The sequence below is a fragment of the Mesoplodon mirus genome (assembly GCF_964341445.2).
Source record: "Mesoplodon mirus genome assembly, chromosome: 1".
In the NCBI taxonomy this organism is placed as follows: Eukaryota; Metazoa; Chordata; class Mammalia; order Artiodactyla; family Ziphiidae; genus Mesoplodon; species Mesoplodon mirus.
Genome location: NC_138976.1, coordinates 21220868 through 21240448, shown reverse-complemented (window position 1 = coordinate 21240448; position 19581 = coordinate 21220868). Strand labels below are relative to the sequence as shown.

General features: G+C 50.8%; 2 protein-coding genes across 2 annotated transcripts in view; one reads left to right on the top strand and one right to left on the bottom strand.

The window, feature by feature from the left end:
• LOC309799833 (protein SPATA31F1-like) overlaps nucleotides 1-19581 on the top strand; it is a 114447-nt gene that overhangs the window by 17113 nt on the left and 77753 nt on the right.
• DNAJB5 (DnaJ heat shock protein family (Hsp40) member B5) lies at nucleotides 3118-12796 on the bottom strand. The gene is made up of 4 exons (XM_082620995.1): nucleotides 12679-12796; nucleotides 9107-9351; nucleotides 5212-5813; nucleotides 3118-5069 (listed from the first exon to the last, which is right to left on the bottom strand). The coding sequence occupies exons 2-4, from the start codon at nucleotides 9315-9317 to the stop codon at nucleotides 4836-4838; spliced, it is 1047 nt and encodes a 348-aa protein (XP_082477121.1). The 5' UTR covers nucleotides 9318-9351; nucleotides 12679-12796; the 3' UTR covers nucleotides 3118-4835.

Genomic DNA, 19581 nt, shown 5'->3' with positions numbered 1-19581 from the left:
CCTCAAGGTCAATTTTAATTTATTTTTATTATTTGTTTATTTATTTATTGGCTTCACCATGCAGGTTGTGGGATTTTTAGTTCCCTGACCAGGGATCCAACCCAGGCCCTCAGCACTGAGAGCACAGAGTCCTAACCACTGGATCGCCAGGGAATTCCCAGGGTCACTTTTTATTGACTGTTGTTTTTTCCCCTGCATATATGTATGGGCCATATTTTTTTGTTTCTTTGCATGTTTTGTAGTTTTTATTGAAAATTGGACATTTTAAATGATATAACATGGCAACTCTAGAAATCATATTCTCTCCAGAGTTTGTTGTTATAGCTGTTTTGTTGTTTGCATATTGACTTTTCTGAACTAATTCTGTAAGGTCTATATTCTTTGTTGTGTGTAGACACTAAGTCTCTGCTTGATTAGCTTAATGGTCAGCTAATTATTGAATAGAGGTTTTGTTAAATCATTAGAACCAATGAGTCGCCCAGTCTTTGCTGAGAGGATATCTGGGACTATTTTAGAGTCATTTGCTGACATGCAGGACACCCAAGCTCCCAACCACTGTGGAACACTGATGACAAACCAAATCAACTGCACAGTCTTCAGCAGCTCCCACATCCTCAAGCCTGGGAGGACCATTTGCAGCATAAATGGAGCGAGCTTTTCTAGGGTCTCCCCTATCTGCTCAATGAATCCCTTGTAGCTGCTGTCCTGATTTCTGGTGGTTGCTCCCCACTGGAGTCTCCCTTTGTTTTATTCAGTGGAATTTCTAATGCCTGTTCCTTCATCCCCTCTAATTTAAATGCAGGCTAAATATTCCCCACTGCTTCCCTAGCCCTGAACCCTGTTTCATTCCCAGCCCCTACCTAAGGCCCACCTTCAATCCTTGCTCCCATCCTTACTACTTTCTTCTCCACCCCAGATTAGGGCCTTTGGAGTAAGCTTTCCTAGGACCCAGTGTGAGGTACAGTCTCTCACTCCAAATGAAATAATAACTGTTACAGAAGCAGAGTGAAAATTTGTAGATTTTAACTTCTTTTAGTATAGCCTGGGCTCCCAGCCCTATGTTCCAGTTTCCATTTTTCTTAGAGAATTTCCTATAAATAACATTTGGAACCAACTAAAGCACCACCTTTGAAAGAGTTCCATGTAACACTAGTGGGTCCTGGCCTTCAGGATCCAAGAGTTTCTGGCACTGATGTGGCCTCAGGGCAACTAACAGACAAATCTCAGAGAAGGAACGATCTTAGACTTTCACAGCCCTCTGTGTTTATGGGTCAAGTCAGCGATGACCTAAGAATGATTGGATTGTGGCACCTAGGAATTTTCTATGTGAGGGACCCAGCAAAGTTCCAGTTAGAGAATGACCTAGGGAAGAACCTGAATCATAGCCTGAGAAAAGGCCCCAAATTTAACCTGTCAAGAAATTCAGAAAGCAACCTAGTGAAGGTTTTGAGGGACCATTCTTCAGAGGAGATAAAAAGTGACTTGAGCCACTCAGGGAATGGATCAGGAAATGACCTATCAATGTGTTTAAAAGAGAACCTAGATTAGAAGCAACTGGAAAATGTCCTGAAGGTTTACTTGGGCAAGAAGCTGGGGCAGACCTATTAGAATGGGATCCCTATAGATATGTATTGTTCATGGCTTGCTGCCAAGTATACTCTACCCCCTCCTGGAAAGTCCTATAAGCCACTTGGAAACTGGATATTTGGTTTACTCAGTAAGTCAAGAACACTGCCTGAATACCTCTTGGAAGTTTCCTTCCTTGATCTAGGCATTAGACAAGCATTAGTAAGCCCAGATTATATGGTTTGGGGTATGGTAGAGGTAGAGCTTACCTCTCAAGCTCCTTGAATCCATAAAACTGTTTAGTTTATAGAGACTCAATCATGGCCCCTTCCTCAGTCCACCCTTCTCTCTCAGCCACCCAACTGTGCAGCTGATTTGGTTTGTCTGAGGGATGGCTAAGCCAAGGTTGCTTAGCTGTTTGAAAAAAACCCCGAGGCAGGATGAGGGACAGGCCGATCATAGTTATTATATAAATGAACAAATGATTGTCATAGTACTGTCATATAAAATTACCCCCTGGCACACACACAACTACTATAAAAGGATTCAGGGGCTTGATCAAAGTGAGATAACCCAATAAAGACCCCATTACCCAGGACCTGGCTGAACCAGACTTTCCCCCAGTTTCTTGACTATCTTGATTTTTATATACGTGTGTGTGTGTGTGTGTGTGTGTGTGTGTTTAAGGTTACACAGGTATTAAAGGACCACAAATCCCACATGTAATCTCCAAGAATGATAAGGCTCAGATTGTAGGCAGAGCTGCAAGGCCAACTTCAGGGCTTTCTCATTGAAGTGCCCCTGGCCTCTAAGGTCTCATAGTCTATCCCCATAAAGTACTCAGTGGGACATGATAAATTTCCCAGATCCCAGATCCTCTGCATCCACAGGGAGGCCAGAGGGAGCAGTTTGGCCCAGCATGCCTAGATCCCAAAGCTTCAGGCCTCAGGAAAGAGCTAGGATAAGAATTTAGCCCTGGGTGAAGAGAGGGACCAACCCTAGGAGACCTGGAATAGGAAAACATTGAGTAGAGGATGAAGGATTAGGGATCTCCCTGCCCAGGCTGGGGGATTAGCAGACATCCTTTTGAACAGAAACCCCTTGGTTTCTGCACTGGAGGGAACAGGCTCCACCCAAAAGTACCTTGAATAAAAGAATGAGCTTTTTTCATTGGTGTTGTCCCAGGATAAAAAACAAGGGCAGGAAGATCCCTGTTAAAAGCCTAGACCTTGTCAGCCTCTATGTGGAGCCCAGGTACAGGTGAAGGCAGAGTTGTCTTCATAGCACTGGGGACACTGAAGTTCAGTAGGGCATGGCTGTCATGGGCCTGATCCTGGAAAAGAATCTGGGAGGAAAGTCAGCACCAGGAGGAAGTCCAGGCCCAGGCAGAGCCTGCAGATGAGCATTCCTGCGACTACAGGGCTCCTCCCTACCCAGATCCAAGGAAAGTGACAAGGGCATCATGCAGTCCACACACAGGCCCTGAGGACCAGAGTTGTCTCAGCAGGGACAGGCAATTCAAAGACCTGGACAGACATCCCTGGACAATTTAGACTTAAGTATCAGTAACAGTGTTCATGCCTCACAGGAATCCTGTGTCTTCAGCCAGGCCATGCTAAGCATGGGCCAAGGATGCCAGGTACCTCCAGCCGCCCTCTCCACTTGCCTCAGGCTCTGTCTTTGGGAATGTGTCTTTTCTAGTCAGCCAGAAAGTCCTCCTCCATCCCTCCTAGGAGGAAACTTTCTCTTAAAGGAAAATTCCAGTCCATGTAGAGAAAAATCTATTGATTCTCATGCTGGCACATCCTTAGAGGACAGTCTCTATTTCTCATAACCCAGGATATTTATTCTTTCCAAATAGTTTTTGTTTCCCCTAATAGCTGAGTGATATCTTCTGTCTTTGCTGTGTTTTGGGTGTACATTTTGGAAATTCTGGGAATCTGGGCTTAGAGGAAGGAAGGAGTCAGCTTCACCTTATATCGAGGGCTGCTTGGGCTTCTCAAAGGTGAGCGGGGCTCAGGAGGGAGGCTGTCAGTGCACATCCACCCCTATCACAGGTTCGTTGCTCCTGCTCAGATTCCATAGTTTTAAAATACTTTATTTTTTCCATAATACTGTCATTACAAAAAAATACAAAAAAACTACTATAAAAACATTCAGGGGCTTGTCAAAGTGAGAAAGCCTAAAAACCCCACCCCAGAACATGGCTGAAGCAGTCTTACCCTAGCTCCTTCACTATTTGATCTTTATACAATTATGGGAGTGAGGTGGGGTCACACGGGCGTCAGAGGGCTAGAAATTCCCCCGCAGCCTCCATGAAGGGTAAGAAATAAGTAGCTTCATATATCACAAAAATGGGATTTGGGAGTTTTGGGGTGGCTAGGCCCTGAGTTCAGAGGTGTGGGGAGAAACCTGTGACCCTGAATCTCTTGGTGGGGAATAGCTGCCACCTGACCCAAAGCCCTTTCCCTTCCTGATGAAGGCTAGGAGACAGACCCTGCCCTCCACCTCTTAGACTTAATACAGCAGCCCCCTCCCCTTCCTCTACCCTTGCACACTCTTAAGAGCAGCAGGGAGGACAGTACTTCCAGCTCTGCAGAGTCTGGGCAGGGGAGCTGTCAGGGAGGCTGCTGAGGGCCCCGTCACCTCCCTTTCCCAAATGAAAAGTGTCTCGTGCTCAATGGCCCGGTTCATGGTTTATGGACCTTCCCTTCCTATCTCAACCCTGGAGAGGCACACATAGCTCTAGGTGTGTGCTTTGTGTGCATGAATATGTGTGTGATAACCTTGGACACTGTGGACTTGGGGGTGGGACTGGGGTGGGAAAGCAGTGTCCTTTTTATCCTCTTCCTCCCCCAGTAGGAGGAAGCTGAAGGGAAGGGAAAGGAGAGGTATTAGCAAAGCTGAGAGGGGAAGGAGGACATGCTATTTACAGGCGTGGACAAGGAATCTCTATATCTTCAAGTAGCACTCAGGTCACTCTCCAGCCACTGGAGTGGGAACTGGATTCAAAGCTTGTGACATGAAAATTAACCCCTGGCCTGGGCTAGCTCTCCCCACCTCCCTCCCACTCCCCCAAGACAGCCCAGCTCTGAAAGGGGTCAGGGACAGGAACATTTTCCCTGAAAACCAGTGGGGTTTTTTTTTTTTTTTTTTTTTGCATTTAGAAAGAGTTGCTAGTGTCCAGTGGACATCAAGCTGGGTGCACAATGGGTGGGGTGAGTGTGGGGCTATTGCTGTGGAAGGCTCTGGGCTGGCTGGGGCAGGGCCTAGGAGCATGGTAAGTGCTGCTTAAGGATCTGTCTTGTCTGTGGTGTTAATCTATCTGGGAAGCGAACTTTGAACTCAACAATGAGGTCTCCCCGCTGGGTGGGCACCTTGGGGAAGGGAAGGCCCTCCCCACGGAGTCTCTTCACGGTGCCTGGCTTGATGACATCATTGCAGGGCAAAGGGATCACTCGGCCATCAATGGTGGGAATGTTCACGGTACAGCCACACAGTGCCTGGGGAAAATGAGACAGAAAGTGAGGAAAAGGTAGGGTAGAGTAATTGGAAAGGGAAGAAAAGAGAAAGTGGGGAAAGAATGTCTCTGTCACCTCCACCCCCCACCCGATAAAAACACACACAATCTGATCCAGGCCCCACCTCCTTGAGGCTGATCAGGGCACTGTACAGCACGTTGGTGCCATCTCGGCGGAAGTGTGCATGGGGCTTGTCTTTGAGCACAAAGACGATGTCAGCAGGGATGTTGTCAGGTGTGGCATCGCCCTCTTTGGGGAAGGTGATCTTGGTGCCTTCCTTCCAGCCACGCTTGATGACAATGTGCAGGATCTTGTCCTCGGTGCGTACAGTTCGCCCGTCAGGGTTGAGGCGCCGCCTTGTGATCTTCATGCGTTTGGTGGAGCCGTGGTAGATTTCCTCCAGGGACACCCTCAGCTCATGCACCACAGGTGGGTCCTGCACCTTGCGCCGAGAGTACAGTGGTTCTGGGGCTCGCCTTGGACCCCTACTCAGCCCATTGAACCCAAAGCGGCCAAAGGAGCCAAATGGGTCCTCATCTTCATCCACGTCCATGTCGTCTGGGTCAAAGCCACTGAAGGGACGAGTGGAGCGAGTGCTGGCAAAGAAGATATCGAAGGGGTTGGAGCCGCCAAAGAAGGAGGCAAATGTGGCGTGGGGGTCCCCATGAAAGGTGTAGTGAAAGGAGCCACTGGAGCCCCCTGATGAACCGCCGCCGCTCTTCAGGCCTGGAGGGAGGAGAAGTTAGGGGCAGTATGGCTGGTCTCCGCCCCACCCCACTCTCCTCCCCCTGTCCTCTAGCTCCTAGTTCATGGGCCTAGAGGAAGAAGCAAGCTTTAACTCCCACAGAGAGGGCTGGCCTAATAGAGTAAGAAAAATCTCTGGCAAGATTTCTACTCTTAATTATATGTTTAATAATAAGGCACATCTTGGGCTTCCCTGGTGGTGCAGCGGTTAAGAGTCCGCCTGCTGAAGCACGGGACATGGGTTCGTGCACTGGTCCGGGAAGATCCCACATGCCACGGAGCGGCTGGGCCCGTGAGCCATGGCCCCTGACCCTGCGCGTCTGGAGCCTGTGCTACGCAACAGGAGAGGCCACAATAGTGAGAGGCCCGCATACCGCAAAAAAATATAAATAAATAAGGCACATCTCGAGGTTCAAAGAGGCTGAAAGGCTAAGACTAGAAGACTGGTAAGATGTGACTTCCAGCACTGTAAACTCTTCCATGTACCTGTGACCCAAAGATGTCTCACAAAGCCTTGAATGACTGGGGTCATATTACAAATCATACCTGGCTCCCATATCTTTGCTTATCTCCAAAGACAGGGGAAGAGGCAATCAGACAGAATTTGACCATACAGAGGGCTGTAAGTGACCTGTCCCAAATAAGGTGGCAATACAGTCCAGGATGAAGTCCACTCTCACTCTACTTTTTTTTTTTTTTTTTTCAGTACGCGGGCCTCTCACTGTTGTGGCCTCTCCCGTTGCGGAGCACAGGCTCCGGACGCGCAGGCTCAGAGGCCATGTCTCACAGGCCTAGTCGCTCCGCGGCATGTGGGATCTTCCCGGACCGGGGCACGAACCCATGTCCCATGCATTGGCAGGCGGACTCTCAACCACTGCGCCACCAGGGAAGCTCCCACTCTCACTCTACTTCTAGCATGGTTTCCTCTTTCTCTGACTCGTGCCCAAATGGGAAATGAGGAGGGGCCCCAAAAAGCAAGAAAGATCATTAGCTTGGAGAAGAGGAGCTATTTCTCTACAAAAAGTTTTCAGATACTTTGTTCCCACACTCAGGGCTCACAGTGTTGCACAGCTCCAGGGGTTGCCATTCACACATTGGACAGACATAGATTGCAATGGGAAGGGAGCTCCTTGGAGTTGTACAACACCAAGCCTTACACCCCATACCTAATGTCAGAGCAGCCAAACAGGATGAGTGAGCTGGCACATTGCAGGTGGTGACCCCAGCTACTCTCTCTGGAGTCAGGTTCTGTCTAAGGGGCTCAGATTTGTGGGGGCAGTCTTCAAGGGGGATGGTAGTGGTGGTGATTGGAGTAGTTGGGGGGCTTGTGTGGGGAGGAGGGAGGAAGGGGATTAACACTGAGAAATGATCTAGAAATATAGACTTGGGGGTGGGGCCCAGGCTTGGGGAGGGGACTCTTCTCTTTGAGGGCTTTATCTAGAATTTCATTGGCTGTGGAAGCCTGAGCCTAAATTAGCCTCTTAACTTCCTGGGACCACAAGAGGAGATTTGGGTTTCATTAGAGAGGCCAAGTGGCAAGCAATTCAGTGACTTGTGACAGCTGCCTCTTCACCCTTCCCCTAAGACTCAAGGTCTGCTCTTTCCTTTTACTGAGGGTCTGATTATCAGGTGAGTTCAAGAAGCTTGGCAGAGCTCAGTGAGAGAGGGAAGTTGGACTGATGATGACAGGAGGGGGTGAATTCTCTGCAAGGATTCCTGCTGTACCACTACCACCCCCCTTTCAAGCTGGGAACAACTTGTCCCCAGGGAGGGCTGCACACAGAGTCTATGTGCACAACTGTTCTAGCTGGCTACTGGGGAGGGGGCAGGGCAGACAGAAATATAACCCACATTTCCAAGGCTGCTTCTCCCTTCCCAGGCCCTGGATGTCTCCTTAAGGTTGTGCTGCATCCTCAGGAGCCCTCCTGGGATGTAGATCTCCATTAGAACTGGTGCCTGGACCTAGGGCATGAGCTTTGCCCTTCGCTTAGGTTTGGTCATGCAGAAAGTGGAGGTCTCCCAGCTCCTACCTTCTTCCTAATCAAAGGTGAGGCCAAGCAGAGGAATGAGTGCAATTCCTAGACAGGTCACATGGTGGCATGGTGTCTGTACTGCTTCCCTCTTCCCCACCACTACCCTTCCCATCCCTCTATGCCAGAGAGAAATATTTCTTAGCTGAGAGAATACTGGGGATTCCAGAAGATGCCTGGTGAATCTGGGAATTGGCAAGTCTAGTAGGTGAGGAGGGAAAAATGGAAGGAACTAGTGGCATGGAGAATAAGAAGAGGGGGTTGGGAGGACTGGGGTGTACAGAGGACAGGGCCGTGGAACATAAAGCAAGGAGGAGGAAAGGAAAAGAACATTCTTTTGAGCACCTGCTTTGTATCAGGTACAGTATATATCATTAGCCTATCTAATTTTGAGACTAGACGCGGGGAGTGAGGAGGAGAATGTGGAAGAAAGGTGGATGCCACTGGGGAGGAAGGACAGTTCCTCCTGGAAAGGAGAGTCCTCAGCTGTGACAATGTCTCTTAATATAGCCTGACAGGTGCTTGTGGCTGGCGGGTGGCAGGCGGCCCTGAGGGGCAGGCCCAGAATTAGCAGCTACATCATGCCCGTGGGATGTGCTGGGAGGAGCCGCCCTCTCAGAGGCTTTATTTGGACCTTTCCTGACACCCTTTGCGTGGCCACCAGCTACCCCAGGAGGGGGCAAGGTGCCAGCAGCAGTTCCCCTTCCACTCTTGCTTGGATCTCTGCCACTTCCTCAGGGAGTCGAAACTCTACCTCTGTTCTGCTGGCCTGAAGTGGGCAGGAAGGGGGCAGGGAAGGGGACAACCATCTCTAGCTCAGAGCTCCAGTGGTTAATTCCCCGGCTGCTTAAGGGCCAAACTTTTATGCTGATGACTGTAAATGCGCTGTCCTCAGAGAGCCACACACTCCCTTTCCTAACCTTCCCCATCAGCCAATGAAGAAGCGGGGACTTCAGGCAGGACTAATAAGGCTGGGAGGGAAAGAAGGGCGGGGAAGGCCTCTGGCTCTAGCTTTTCTAAGGCCTTAACTTGAGGAGGGAGAGGGGCAGAGAGAGGCAGGGAGAGCTGTGGTGAGCTGAGGCTGGGTAGTGGGTGGTCTCTTCTTTCCTCTGGATGTCAGTGCTGGGAACACTTGCCTCCCTCACCCCATTCTCAGTCTCCAGTTCCCTGCTTTGAGAACTGGGTCACCCAGGACCCCAGACAAGGACAGGTGTCCAGTATCAGGCTGGAGCACTGCCCTCTTACCTTCCTCCCCATACTGGTCATACAGGCCCCGTTTCTTAGGGTCACTCAGCACATCATAGGCCTCTGCGATCTCCTTAAACTTCTCCTCAGCATTGGGTTCTTTGTTCTTATCTGGGTGGTACTTCAAGGCCATCTTCCGATAGGCTTTCTTGATCTCATCCTCATTGGCTCCCGACGGGATCCCAAGAATCTTGTAGTAATCCTTTCCCATCACAGCCACTGGACCGGCACTGGTGTCCTTGTTTCTGAAAGAAACCAGGGCCGATCCTTGATGCCTCTATTCCCTTCTACCCCGGTCCTATTCCTGATGATCCTGCAATCCCTGACTCACTGTGTAACTTTCAGCAGGTCATGCCTGTTCTGTGGGCCTCTGTCTCCCCATCAGTAAAATGAAAGGGTTGGATTAGATGATCTCTCCCAGCTCTGACATTCTAGGATTCTGTGATTCTTTCCTTAGCTCCTGGGTTTTCCCAACAGGAAGCTGGGGGCTGTGGCCCACTTTTTGGGGCTATTCTAAGGCCCAGGTCCTTGGACCAGACTGAGGACTCCCACGAGCCCTGCTGAGTGAGGTGGCACCATGGACTGACAGACCCACGCACAGAAGCTGGTGAAGATCAGCATACTGGGTGAGGTCACCTGAGCATCGTGGTCTCCTATGCCATGCCTCAGGCATAGTGCCCAGGCTAAGGGCAGCTGGGGCAGTGGCCCAGGGCTGGGAACAGACCTGGGTCTTCAGCCAGCTGCCTTGGCCAGCCAGGCTGAGTCAGAGTGTGTGTACCTGAATTCCTCTCGGCCACTGGAGACCCCAGGCCTCCCTGCCCCCGCTCCCCAGACTATGCTAAGCCTCACGTGTGATTCAGATTAGAGGATGACTCACAGCCTTTGGATACTGCTGTTTCTAACTCTCTCATTATCGGGGCGGGGTGACACCGTCCTTCCCCCAACCAGGGCAACAGTTCCCTTTAGTCATTTCCCAGTGTCTACACACAAAACTGTGTGTGAAGACATGTCTGTGCCACCTAAGCATCAGTGTTAGTGAACAAAAGCATCCTGGAGGTAGGGCTTTTAAACCTTAGCTGTTAGGAGACAATTGGGCACTAACCACCGGTTCCTTAGTACCTTCTCTACCAGTCCCTCCCTCTCACCTGCCTCATGGTTTAGGATCTGGCCCAGTGCCAGGCCCACACTCCTCTGATAGTCCCTGATGTGCTGGATGCAGGGGCATTTGTTATTTATATGAGGGAGAAACACAGGACTCTCATTCTTTCACTCTAATCTCCCTCCATCAATGTCTCTGTGGTGGATAGAGGGAAAGGCACTTTCCTGTAGCTAGAGCTAGTTGGGGGAATGGCCAGAAGCCATTCTCTAACCCAGCTGAGACTTGGCCAACCCCTGCCAAAGCCCAGAGAACCAGAGTCTTTCTAGCAATGTCCTGGGCTGGCAGCCACAGCTAAGGCCTGCTTTTCTGCCTCTGACTGCTTCAGAGAGATTACAGGGTGTCCTGGCAGGAGTGAGGGCTGTAATGGGTTAGGGGAGGCCTCAAGGCCCCAGGTAGACAGGGACAACAGCCCTAACTCCTGCCCCCACAGGGCCTATTACAGGTGGCTAGATTGACTCATGGTTCTGGGAGTCACCTCACTCTGACGAAGAGAAGGCTCCATTAGGGCGGGCACTCCCCCTTTTCCCCTTCCAGCATGTCATGCCTGGTGGGGGAGCCTGTGGCTGGGGAGGAAGAGAAGAAAGGGCATCTGGGGGAGGGCAGCCATTTTCGGAAGCAGCAGTAAAAGCTGTCTGAGAGGGAGTTGGGGGTGGTCTGCCGCCATCTCTGCCTCAGCCCACACCTTCTTTCCCCTGCAACTGGGAAGGAACCCTAGCACACCAAGGGGGTGCCCCCAGAGAACTGTAGCAGCTTTTAGGTTGAGGGCGAGTGGAATGCCTTGCCAGTGCTTTCAACCCTCCCCTCACTGTCCCTGCATTACCTCTTTATCCGGCCAGCTTCCTCCCTTGCACCCCGTGCTAGCTGTTCTAGACCTGTAATTCTCTTGCCTCCACAGACATAGGGCAAGCTCTTTCAGGAGTTGCCTTTTTTCCTCCTTCTTTCCTCCCTCCCTCCCCTACCCACAAGCCACGTGTTGGAATGACAAAGGAGCCCCATGGCATGGCACTGCCTTTGATGGAGAGAATGAAGAGGATGTCAATGTAGAGGCAGGACTAAAAAATGAGAAATGGCAAGGGGGACTGGTACAGGGAGGGGGGATGGTTGATACAGAAAATGAAGTACTGATGGAGGGGGATGAAGGATGACAAATGAAAATGTCTGAAGTGGCAAATGGGTTACCAGTGGGATGTAGAGAGTTGAAATACTAGAGGAGGTGTATGTGGAAAACGGATGCCTGAAGGGTTTGGTATAAGAGATGAATGACAAGGGGTGCAGTTCATTCAAATGTAAGGGTGGGACAGAAGGGGGGTTCTTATATGTAACTGGGGATGAGATGAGGATGAGATGGAGGAAGCAGGTAGGCAATGGAGGGGGATATGACATGGAGAATTTGACTCGGTATGGGTATGAGTGCCCTTCTCCAGAGGGACTTACCGAAACTTTACAAACCCATTCAGCGTCCACGCTCGAAGTTTTAAGGGCTCCAGCTGAATTTTAAACATCAAGCTGGCTAAGAAGTCTTCTCCCCAGAAGTGTGGGAAGCTCCGGAAAGCGCCTCGGGCCTGTAGTGGGGGTGCTGCTGGGGATGGGCAGGAGAGCACTGTGCGCTTAAACATGCCCAGCCCAGCCCCTCACCTCTGATCGCTCCACTGGAGCCTGCTTGGAGAGCTGCAGCTCTGGAAGCCGCCTCCTCAGGTTCTCAGAGGCACTTGCCCAGCAAGGCCTGTCCGGTGCAGCAGGAGCTGGACCTGATCCCCAGGTGTGGAGAGTGAAGGAATAGGGTCCAGCGGTCACCTGCTCTCAGATGCAGCGATGCCTGGCTGATTGTGAATGGCTGTATGGCTGTGTGACAGTAAGGCTGGCAGTGCGAAGAGTGTGTGCTTGTGAGTGGCAGCGTGTGTACCTCTGACAGGTGTGATTGTCTGTGAGGGCCTGAGAGGCAGCGTGTTCTTCTCGCCTCTCCGGGGAGGACCAGACCCCAATCCCCAAGAATCTACTCAATGAAGTCACTGACAGGGAGTCTCCTCCCTCGCAGATGGGCGGGGCGGGGCGGGGCAGAGCTCGGCTGGGACAAAAGGCGCGGCGAGGAGAGAAGGGGAGGAGAGGGGAGGGGGCTCCGGCGGGGGAGGGTGGTCGGTGATGTCACCGGCGCTGGCTGACTGGGCTGGCTCAGAAACGCCTCCCCGGAACCCAGTGCGACCCGGCCCGACCCTCCCCCGGCTCAGACGCGGGCTGCCCCCTGTAAGAGGGTCGCGGACATCGAGCACCTTGCAGACCCCGAGCCTCCACACCCCCGCAGTGGAAGAGCCGATGGGCTCTCAGTGTCCCGACATCCCGACACCAGGACCCCTGGCTTCGCGACGCGCGACGCCCCCCCTCCCGGGACCCTCGAGTCCTGGCTCGGCGCCCTCACCAGTGAGGAGCTGCGGGCGCCGCCGCGGTCCGTCAGACAGCCGCTGCCCCCTCCCCCGGCTCTGGCTCCGCCGCCTCCACTCTGGACAGGAGTCGCCCGCCCGCCGGCGGCGGCCAGCGGGCCCGGGAACCCGCCCCCACAGCTCCGCCTCCGCGCTGCCCATTGCGCCGTCTGCCCGTCACTCAGCTCAGCCTCTGCTGTAATTGGACAGCTTTCAACGAGTGGCTCTGTGGTAGCCGCCCATTCTCCGCCCCTGTCTCTCGGCCACACGCGCACACATTCCGGGCCGTGATTGGTGTGGGTCTGACTGGTGCACTTTGGGATCAATCAACCACACCTCTTCGCTATCTCGTCGTGTCATTGGTAAAAGGGACAGAGGGCGGCAACTCCACGCGCCCTTTGATTTTATTGGTTGGTCTGTGGGGCTCAGACCCCAGTCGGGGGACAACTATTTTAGTCCAATCTCCGGTTTGAGAACGTGGGACGTAGTGGCCACTGCCCGAATCCCGGGAGAACCTTCTGGAACCCGTGCAACGTCAAAGGCAGCCTTAAAGGAAAACTGCGCCCACCAGTTGGCGGTGACTCTGGGCATTCTTTCCTGTCTTCATTTAGGAGGGTAGGGGAGAGAATAGTGCACTCTGGGAGGTGTGGTCCCTGGACCCGGGTGAAAAGGTTACCATTCTTACCTGTCTTCCATTGAACCGTGAACTAACCTAGCCCTGACCTGATTTAGCTTTACCTTACCGTGACCCGGAGTTGACCTGATATGACCTAACTGAATCTCAAAACAGACCCCGGTAGACGAGCGTAGTTTAAGTACCCTTCTGCTCTCTCCTTTGTAACCTAGCAGTTCTTCACGGTTTTAGCACCTCCAAGATTCCCTTTATGAGTCCCCTTTTCATCCTCTGTATAATCCCCTCATCCCTGCTCCCTCATGAGCAGCCCCTTCTCAACAATCCCCACAATCCTCATTAAAGTTCTCCCTATAATCTTTCATCCTACTTCCCTTTTGAGTTCCCACATTTTATCCCCCTTTTACTCCCCCCGCCCTTCCTGGCCCCATATGATCTCCTGTCTTTCCCCCATGATCTTCTGTCTTATCCTGTTCTTTTTTTTAATTTTTAAATTTTATTATTTTTTATCCTATTCTTAACCCTTATCTACTCCCATGAGCTCCCCTATCCTAGCCCCCCCCTTAACCCTTCCTCTCAGCTCCACATGATCTCCTTTCTTAACACCCTCAGAATCTCCCATTTCAGTACCCCCACCCCCACCCCCATTAATTCTCAGCCCCAGTGTCCCCAATGTTCAGAGCAGGCAGGGCTGCGTAGGCGGTTGCCAGCGGAAGCCGACGCTTGAGCAGACGCTTGAGCAGACACGGTGCCTGGCGCCCACGTCACTGTCTCCCAGGCCCATCTGTGCTAGAGGGAGCGGGGGTAGGGAGGGGGTAATCCAGGGGTGAAGAGGGGGAAGGAGTTCTTGGGGGCTTTGAGGACAAAGGAAGGGCCAGAGCAGAAGCTCTCACTTCTCTTTCCTTGCAGTTTCCCTGAGGCAGTGTATGGACACCCATGAGGTCATGCAAACTAGACAGAGCTGGAAACAGGCTTGGAGAGCATCAGTACCTAGGCCACAGAGCAGAACAGGAGAGCAGTCTAGGGATCCTGAGGTTAGGTCGGCCTATTCTCCACTATATGCCTTCTTTCTAGTTATCACTATGGGGATCCCAGGTATAAAGGGGTGTGAGGTGTGAGGCAAGGAAAGGAAATGTGGTAAGAGGAGGCAGGGTGATGGGGATAAGGAGAGGAGGGAGGGAAGATGGGGTAAGGGAGATGGGGAGGGGAGGGGTGGTGAGGGGAGGGAGAGGGGGAGAGGAGAGAGGGAAGATGGGGTAAGGGAGTGGAGGGAGGGGAGATGGGGTGAGGGGGATAGGGAGAGGAGGGAGGGGAGATGGGATGAGTAGCAAAAGGATGGGACAGAGAGATGAGGTGAGAAGAAATGAGGAAGGGAGGGGAGGTGGGGTGATGAGGGAATGGAATAGTGTGACATGGGAGATGGGAAAGGGAGGGTGAGGGGGCCCAGGAATGGTACTGGCTCCTTATATCTGAGGGCTCTCACTCCCCCACCTCCAGATTCATGGGGGCCTGGGCTGTGGGCGGCTCTGCTTCTTCCTATGCCAGGTTTGTCTATTTTGCCTCCTCCAGCCTTGCCTGTGCCAACACGGAGGCAGAGTTTAGTCACTGGCCTTTACCTGGTCCCTGCTAATGCTGAAGTGTAGGCTTAGACCTTCAAGGGTGCAGGGCTGTGCCTTCAGGTATTGGTGGCACAGATTCCGTTGTTGGCTGAGTTTTCAGTTGCTGTCCTTTGTCCCATTGCCCTGGGTATCAGGAATGTGTGAGAGGAACCAGGGGTGCCTCAGGGTGTGGCATAGGGTATGAGAATGTAGGCTCTGAAGGCAGACTGTTGACCTTGTGAGGTTACTTGCCACATCGGTTCCTCATTTACTCCTTTGTAAAATGGGGACAGCAGTACCTCATAGGGTCGTTGAGAGGGTTAATTAAGGTAACACATGTAATGCACTTAGTTCTGAGCTCGGCCTGCAGTTAACGCTCAAGAAAGTTAACTTACGCTGTATGTTCACAGATATCTCGGTATGTGAGTGCGTCTGTAAATGTTTGAGCCTGGGAATTATTTGTCCTGTTGTATCTGTCATGCAATTTGTAAGTGAGTGTATCTGTGTAATTAGTTTTGTGTGGTAGAGTGCCTGATTCTGTGTTATTTGCTGTAGGTATGTGATTTTGTGTTACTGTACATATGTGATTAAATGACTAAGTAGGCCTGTGTCTACATGACAAAGAGTGGATGAAATGCGGCTTCATGGCTGTTGATATGCTGACACCATGTCTGCCAGTGTATGCATGCATCTGATCGTGTCAGTACCAAACACCCCCACTCACCCTCCCTCCCTCTGGAGACGTCACAACCCTAGATGTCCCTCATTTCCTCACCCTGAGGGAACCAGAACCCCGGGGGCAGGGGCGGGGGTGGGTGCCAGTGAGGAGGTGTTTAGACAGGAGCACATGTTCCCTCCCAGACTGTATATGGGAGAGGGAGCCCTATCTTGCACATATCCTGAAGCCTCCAGAGGAAGTGCTCCCCCCCAACTTGTTCTCAGTTCCCTGTCTTGTCACCATGGCAGCAGTTGCCAGGGGCTCCCAGGGTTGCTAAGATCTGGGTGTGGGAGGCTGCCAAGCCTTGTTGCCAGTAGACACAGAGAATCCTGGGGGAAAGGAAGACTACCCCCACAGTGCCGGCTTTCTGCAGTGACAGGATTGGTCCTTGGACCTCTCCTGTCCCCAGATAGTTCCTATAATTTGTATATGGCAGTACTAGGGTTAGTGGGGGGCTTTAACAGGAAGCTGGAACTAGAATACTGAGATTCACATTCTGAGGAGAAAGGGGCGCTCTAGCTTGGCTATTTCCATCTTTAAGGTTGGGAGGTCCTTAGAAATTAGTGACTTGCTTATTCTGTCCCCCATCTCTTATACTTCTTCTCTGGCAATATCTCTGCTTGAGTTCTCCAATGGCTGGTGCTTATTATCTATCTGATGTTTCCACCTGGTATAGGAATACTGCATTGACCCCATTACCCTGGATGCAGACTGACTCCTTCCTGTGGTCAGACTCTTAGCATATCACCTGGATACACACTTCATGCTGACACTTGAGCCCAGAGTTCAGTCCCACAATAAGCCCTAACTTTGGCCTCAGCCTGAGACACTGACCTTGGTCTTAGTCCTGGACCAGAAAGTTCCCTACACCCAGCCTCAGTCTAAGCCCTCCTCCTAGACACAGATGAGCCCTAATCTTGATACTGATACTTAAACCGTCCATAGATTCAGTTATGATCCTGTACGTTGACTGAACACTGACCAGTGATCTAACTCCCTGGTACTTGCCTTGTGTCTCCCCGTCTGTTCTGAACCTACACTGACTACTAGTACCATAAAGGTTCAAATGGGTTTTTCTTTGGGGTGAGAGAACAGTACTGGGAATGACCAGCAGAGGGCGTGCAACATCAGGTTCTAAAGGCATGCTTCCCAGAGCCCACCTGGAAAGGGGATTAATAGCCATATTGGGATCTTGGATCTTTTCTCTCAGGTCAGGACTCAGAGCTGGAAGCACAGCAGTTGGTTTAAGAGGTTGAACTAAAAAAAGGTTCCCAACCCAGTGATGCTGATGCTTTGGGGTCACTTGGGTCAGTATAAGTATGGATTTCCCTACAGCTCAGCAGGCCTCAGGGCTGGGGATGCACCAGAAGGTGCTTAACCATTTACTGGCATCGCAGGTCTCAGGAGGACTGGACACCTGGGAAGACATTTCACCCCCAACTCCACATTTCTGTCATATGCTCATACAGCTTCACTACCTTCCCTGGTATTCAGTTATCTTTTGGTCCTATTGAGCAGAAATCTGTCTCTCTTCCACCTTTGATCTTAGCTCTGTGCTTGAGGTCGCATTGACTTCATTGGTCCCATCTACCAGACATCAGCCATCTGCATCCCTTGAGTCTGCTCCTTGACATGTGAACACCTCTCAGGCCTTCATGGGTTCTTCCTCTGCCTTGTTCAATTCCAGCCACTAAGACCATGTTCCCCTGGCTGGGTTTCAGTTTATGATGCCTGGCTCTGGTTAGGTTTTTCCAGGAGTGCTGGTGCAGCATACTAGCCAGCCCGCGTCCCTCCTCTGACCCTGAACTTTCCATGTAGCCTCAGGTTACATCAGCTTTTTAGTAGTTCACTCACACCAGGTGAAGACTGCGTACTCTGTTCTCCCTGACCTGCTAAATCACATCTTGCCCGTTTTGTACCTGTTATAATTTTGAAAGGAGTGTTATTATTTATTTATTATTATTTTTTAAGACAAAGATACTTGAAATTAGTGAAATAAGAAACATTTTGGCACTACTTTCTGAGCTTTAGGGCAATCCTTGGGCTTGGAAGTCTCTGTATTTGATGCTTACTTAGATGGGACAAGGAAGGACTCTAGTGCTCACTTCAGCAGCACATATACTAAAACTGGAACATTACAGAGAAGATTAGCATGGCCTCTGTGCAAGGATGACATGCAAATTCATGAAGCGTTCCATGTTTTTGTTTTTGATGAATATTAAAATGTAATAATGTAAAATGAATGTACATATGGATAAATTAGTATATTGCCAAAAAAAAAAAAAAAAAAAAAAGAGGGACTGAAGATCCCCAGCTGGCTTGGCTGTGACTTCAGCACTGTGGACAGAGGCCAATGGAAGTTCCCCCGGCTATGCCTGGGACTGTGGGTGGGTAGAAGATGATACACACACAGCCTTCAGGTGGGGGCAGAAATTCTTGCTGCTCACTCAGTGCCTCACAGTGTACCAAGCTCTTTCCTCTCACCAAACGTATTCTGTCCTCACTCAACTATCAGCCCAGGAAGCAGACAAAATGAACTGTTTTCCAGATTTTTACAGATGCGGAAACTGAGGTTTTGCAAGGCCAAACTCCAAGCAACCCTATGAGTGGGATGGGAGAGAGCACTAATTACTCCATATTTAGTAAATTTAGCAACCACTGCCCTGCTCTGGCTCAAGTGCACTCCTCTTTATCTCTAGGGAAAGTCACGGTTGGTGGAAGTTTTTATGGAGCTGAGGTTCCAGCCAACCCTGGGAACAAGTGGCAGTTGGTAGCAGGAACAGTGCTGGGAGGCTCTGAAGTTCCAGTCAGGACTGCCCGATTGAGGGTGGGGAAACCTTGCTTGTCATTAAGGTTCACAGAGGTCCAGCTTTTATGCCTCTTCTGTCCCAATGCTTGGCTTCACAGAGCCTGGAGATAAGGAAAAGGGATGTGTAGGATGTTATTAAGTTGTTTCTGAGCCTGATGGACCTTCGTGGGAAAATTCCAGGAAGGGTGTGGGAGTCTTTGTGAGGCGGGTGAGTTGTGCAGGTGGTAAGAAATCCTCTGACATGGGCTACAGGTCTGGCTATCTGTGTATGCCTATTCCCTGGGTGTGGAAACAGGAGGTGCTGGACCACACAGCAGCTTTCTTTGAGGTATACTTTGACAGGCAGCACAGTAAAGTAGTTAAGAGCATGGGCACTGAAGCCAGACTACCTGGTTCCCCTGCTTCCTAGCTGTGTGACTGTGGAACCTTGAGAAATTCTCAGCCTCTCGGTTCCTCACTTTCTCATCTGTAATACAAATCACATAGGGTTGTTTTGAAGATTAATTAGTTTATGCAAAGCACTTAGAATTGCCCAGTGCATAGTAAGTGCTCAAAAATGTTAGTAATTACAGTTGGCTCTTGAACAATGTGGGAATTAGGGTGGCAATGCACCTGCTGCAAAAATCCTCTTTTAGCTTTATAGCTGCGTCTCCGTATCCCCGGTTCCACATCTGTGGATTCAACTAACTGAGGACTGTGTGATACTGTTGTACCTATTTATTGAAAAAAAATCTGCATGTAAGTGGACATATGCAACTGAATGGCCTCTGGTCCCTCAGGGGTTAACCATATTTGTATCTGGGGCTCCTATGGTTTTGAGGTAGAATATCTGCCTCTGATCCACAGTCTAGAGATGCTTTCCTGTCTACAAGTACTGGCTCTGTTCTTACCAGGCAAAAGGGATGAATGGGGATTTCATAGTCCTCTGAAAGCTTCTCCAGACCTTAGTTTACCCAGCCCTATCATATCACATTAAAACAATTTGCAAAGATGGGGAGGAAACTCAGACCAAGGAGAGCCCAGAAGACCCGGAGAAAACAGCCAACCAGCTTTCCTACTTTGTAGCTCAGCAGAAACTGGGAAGGGAAAAATGTCTAAAGCTGGCCCTTGGTGTGTGTTTGGGGGCAATACATAGCAGACAGGCTT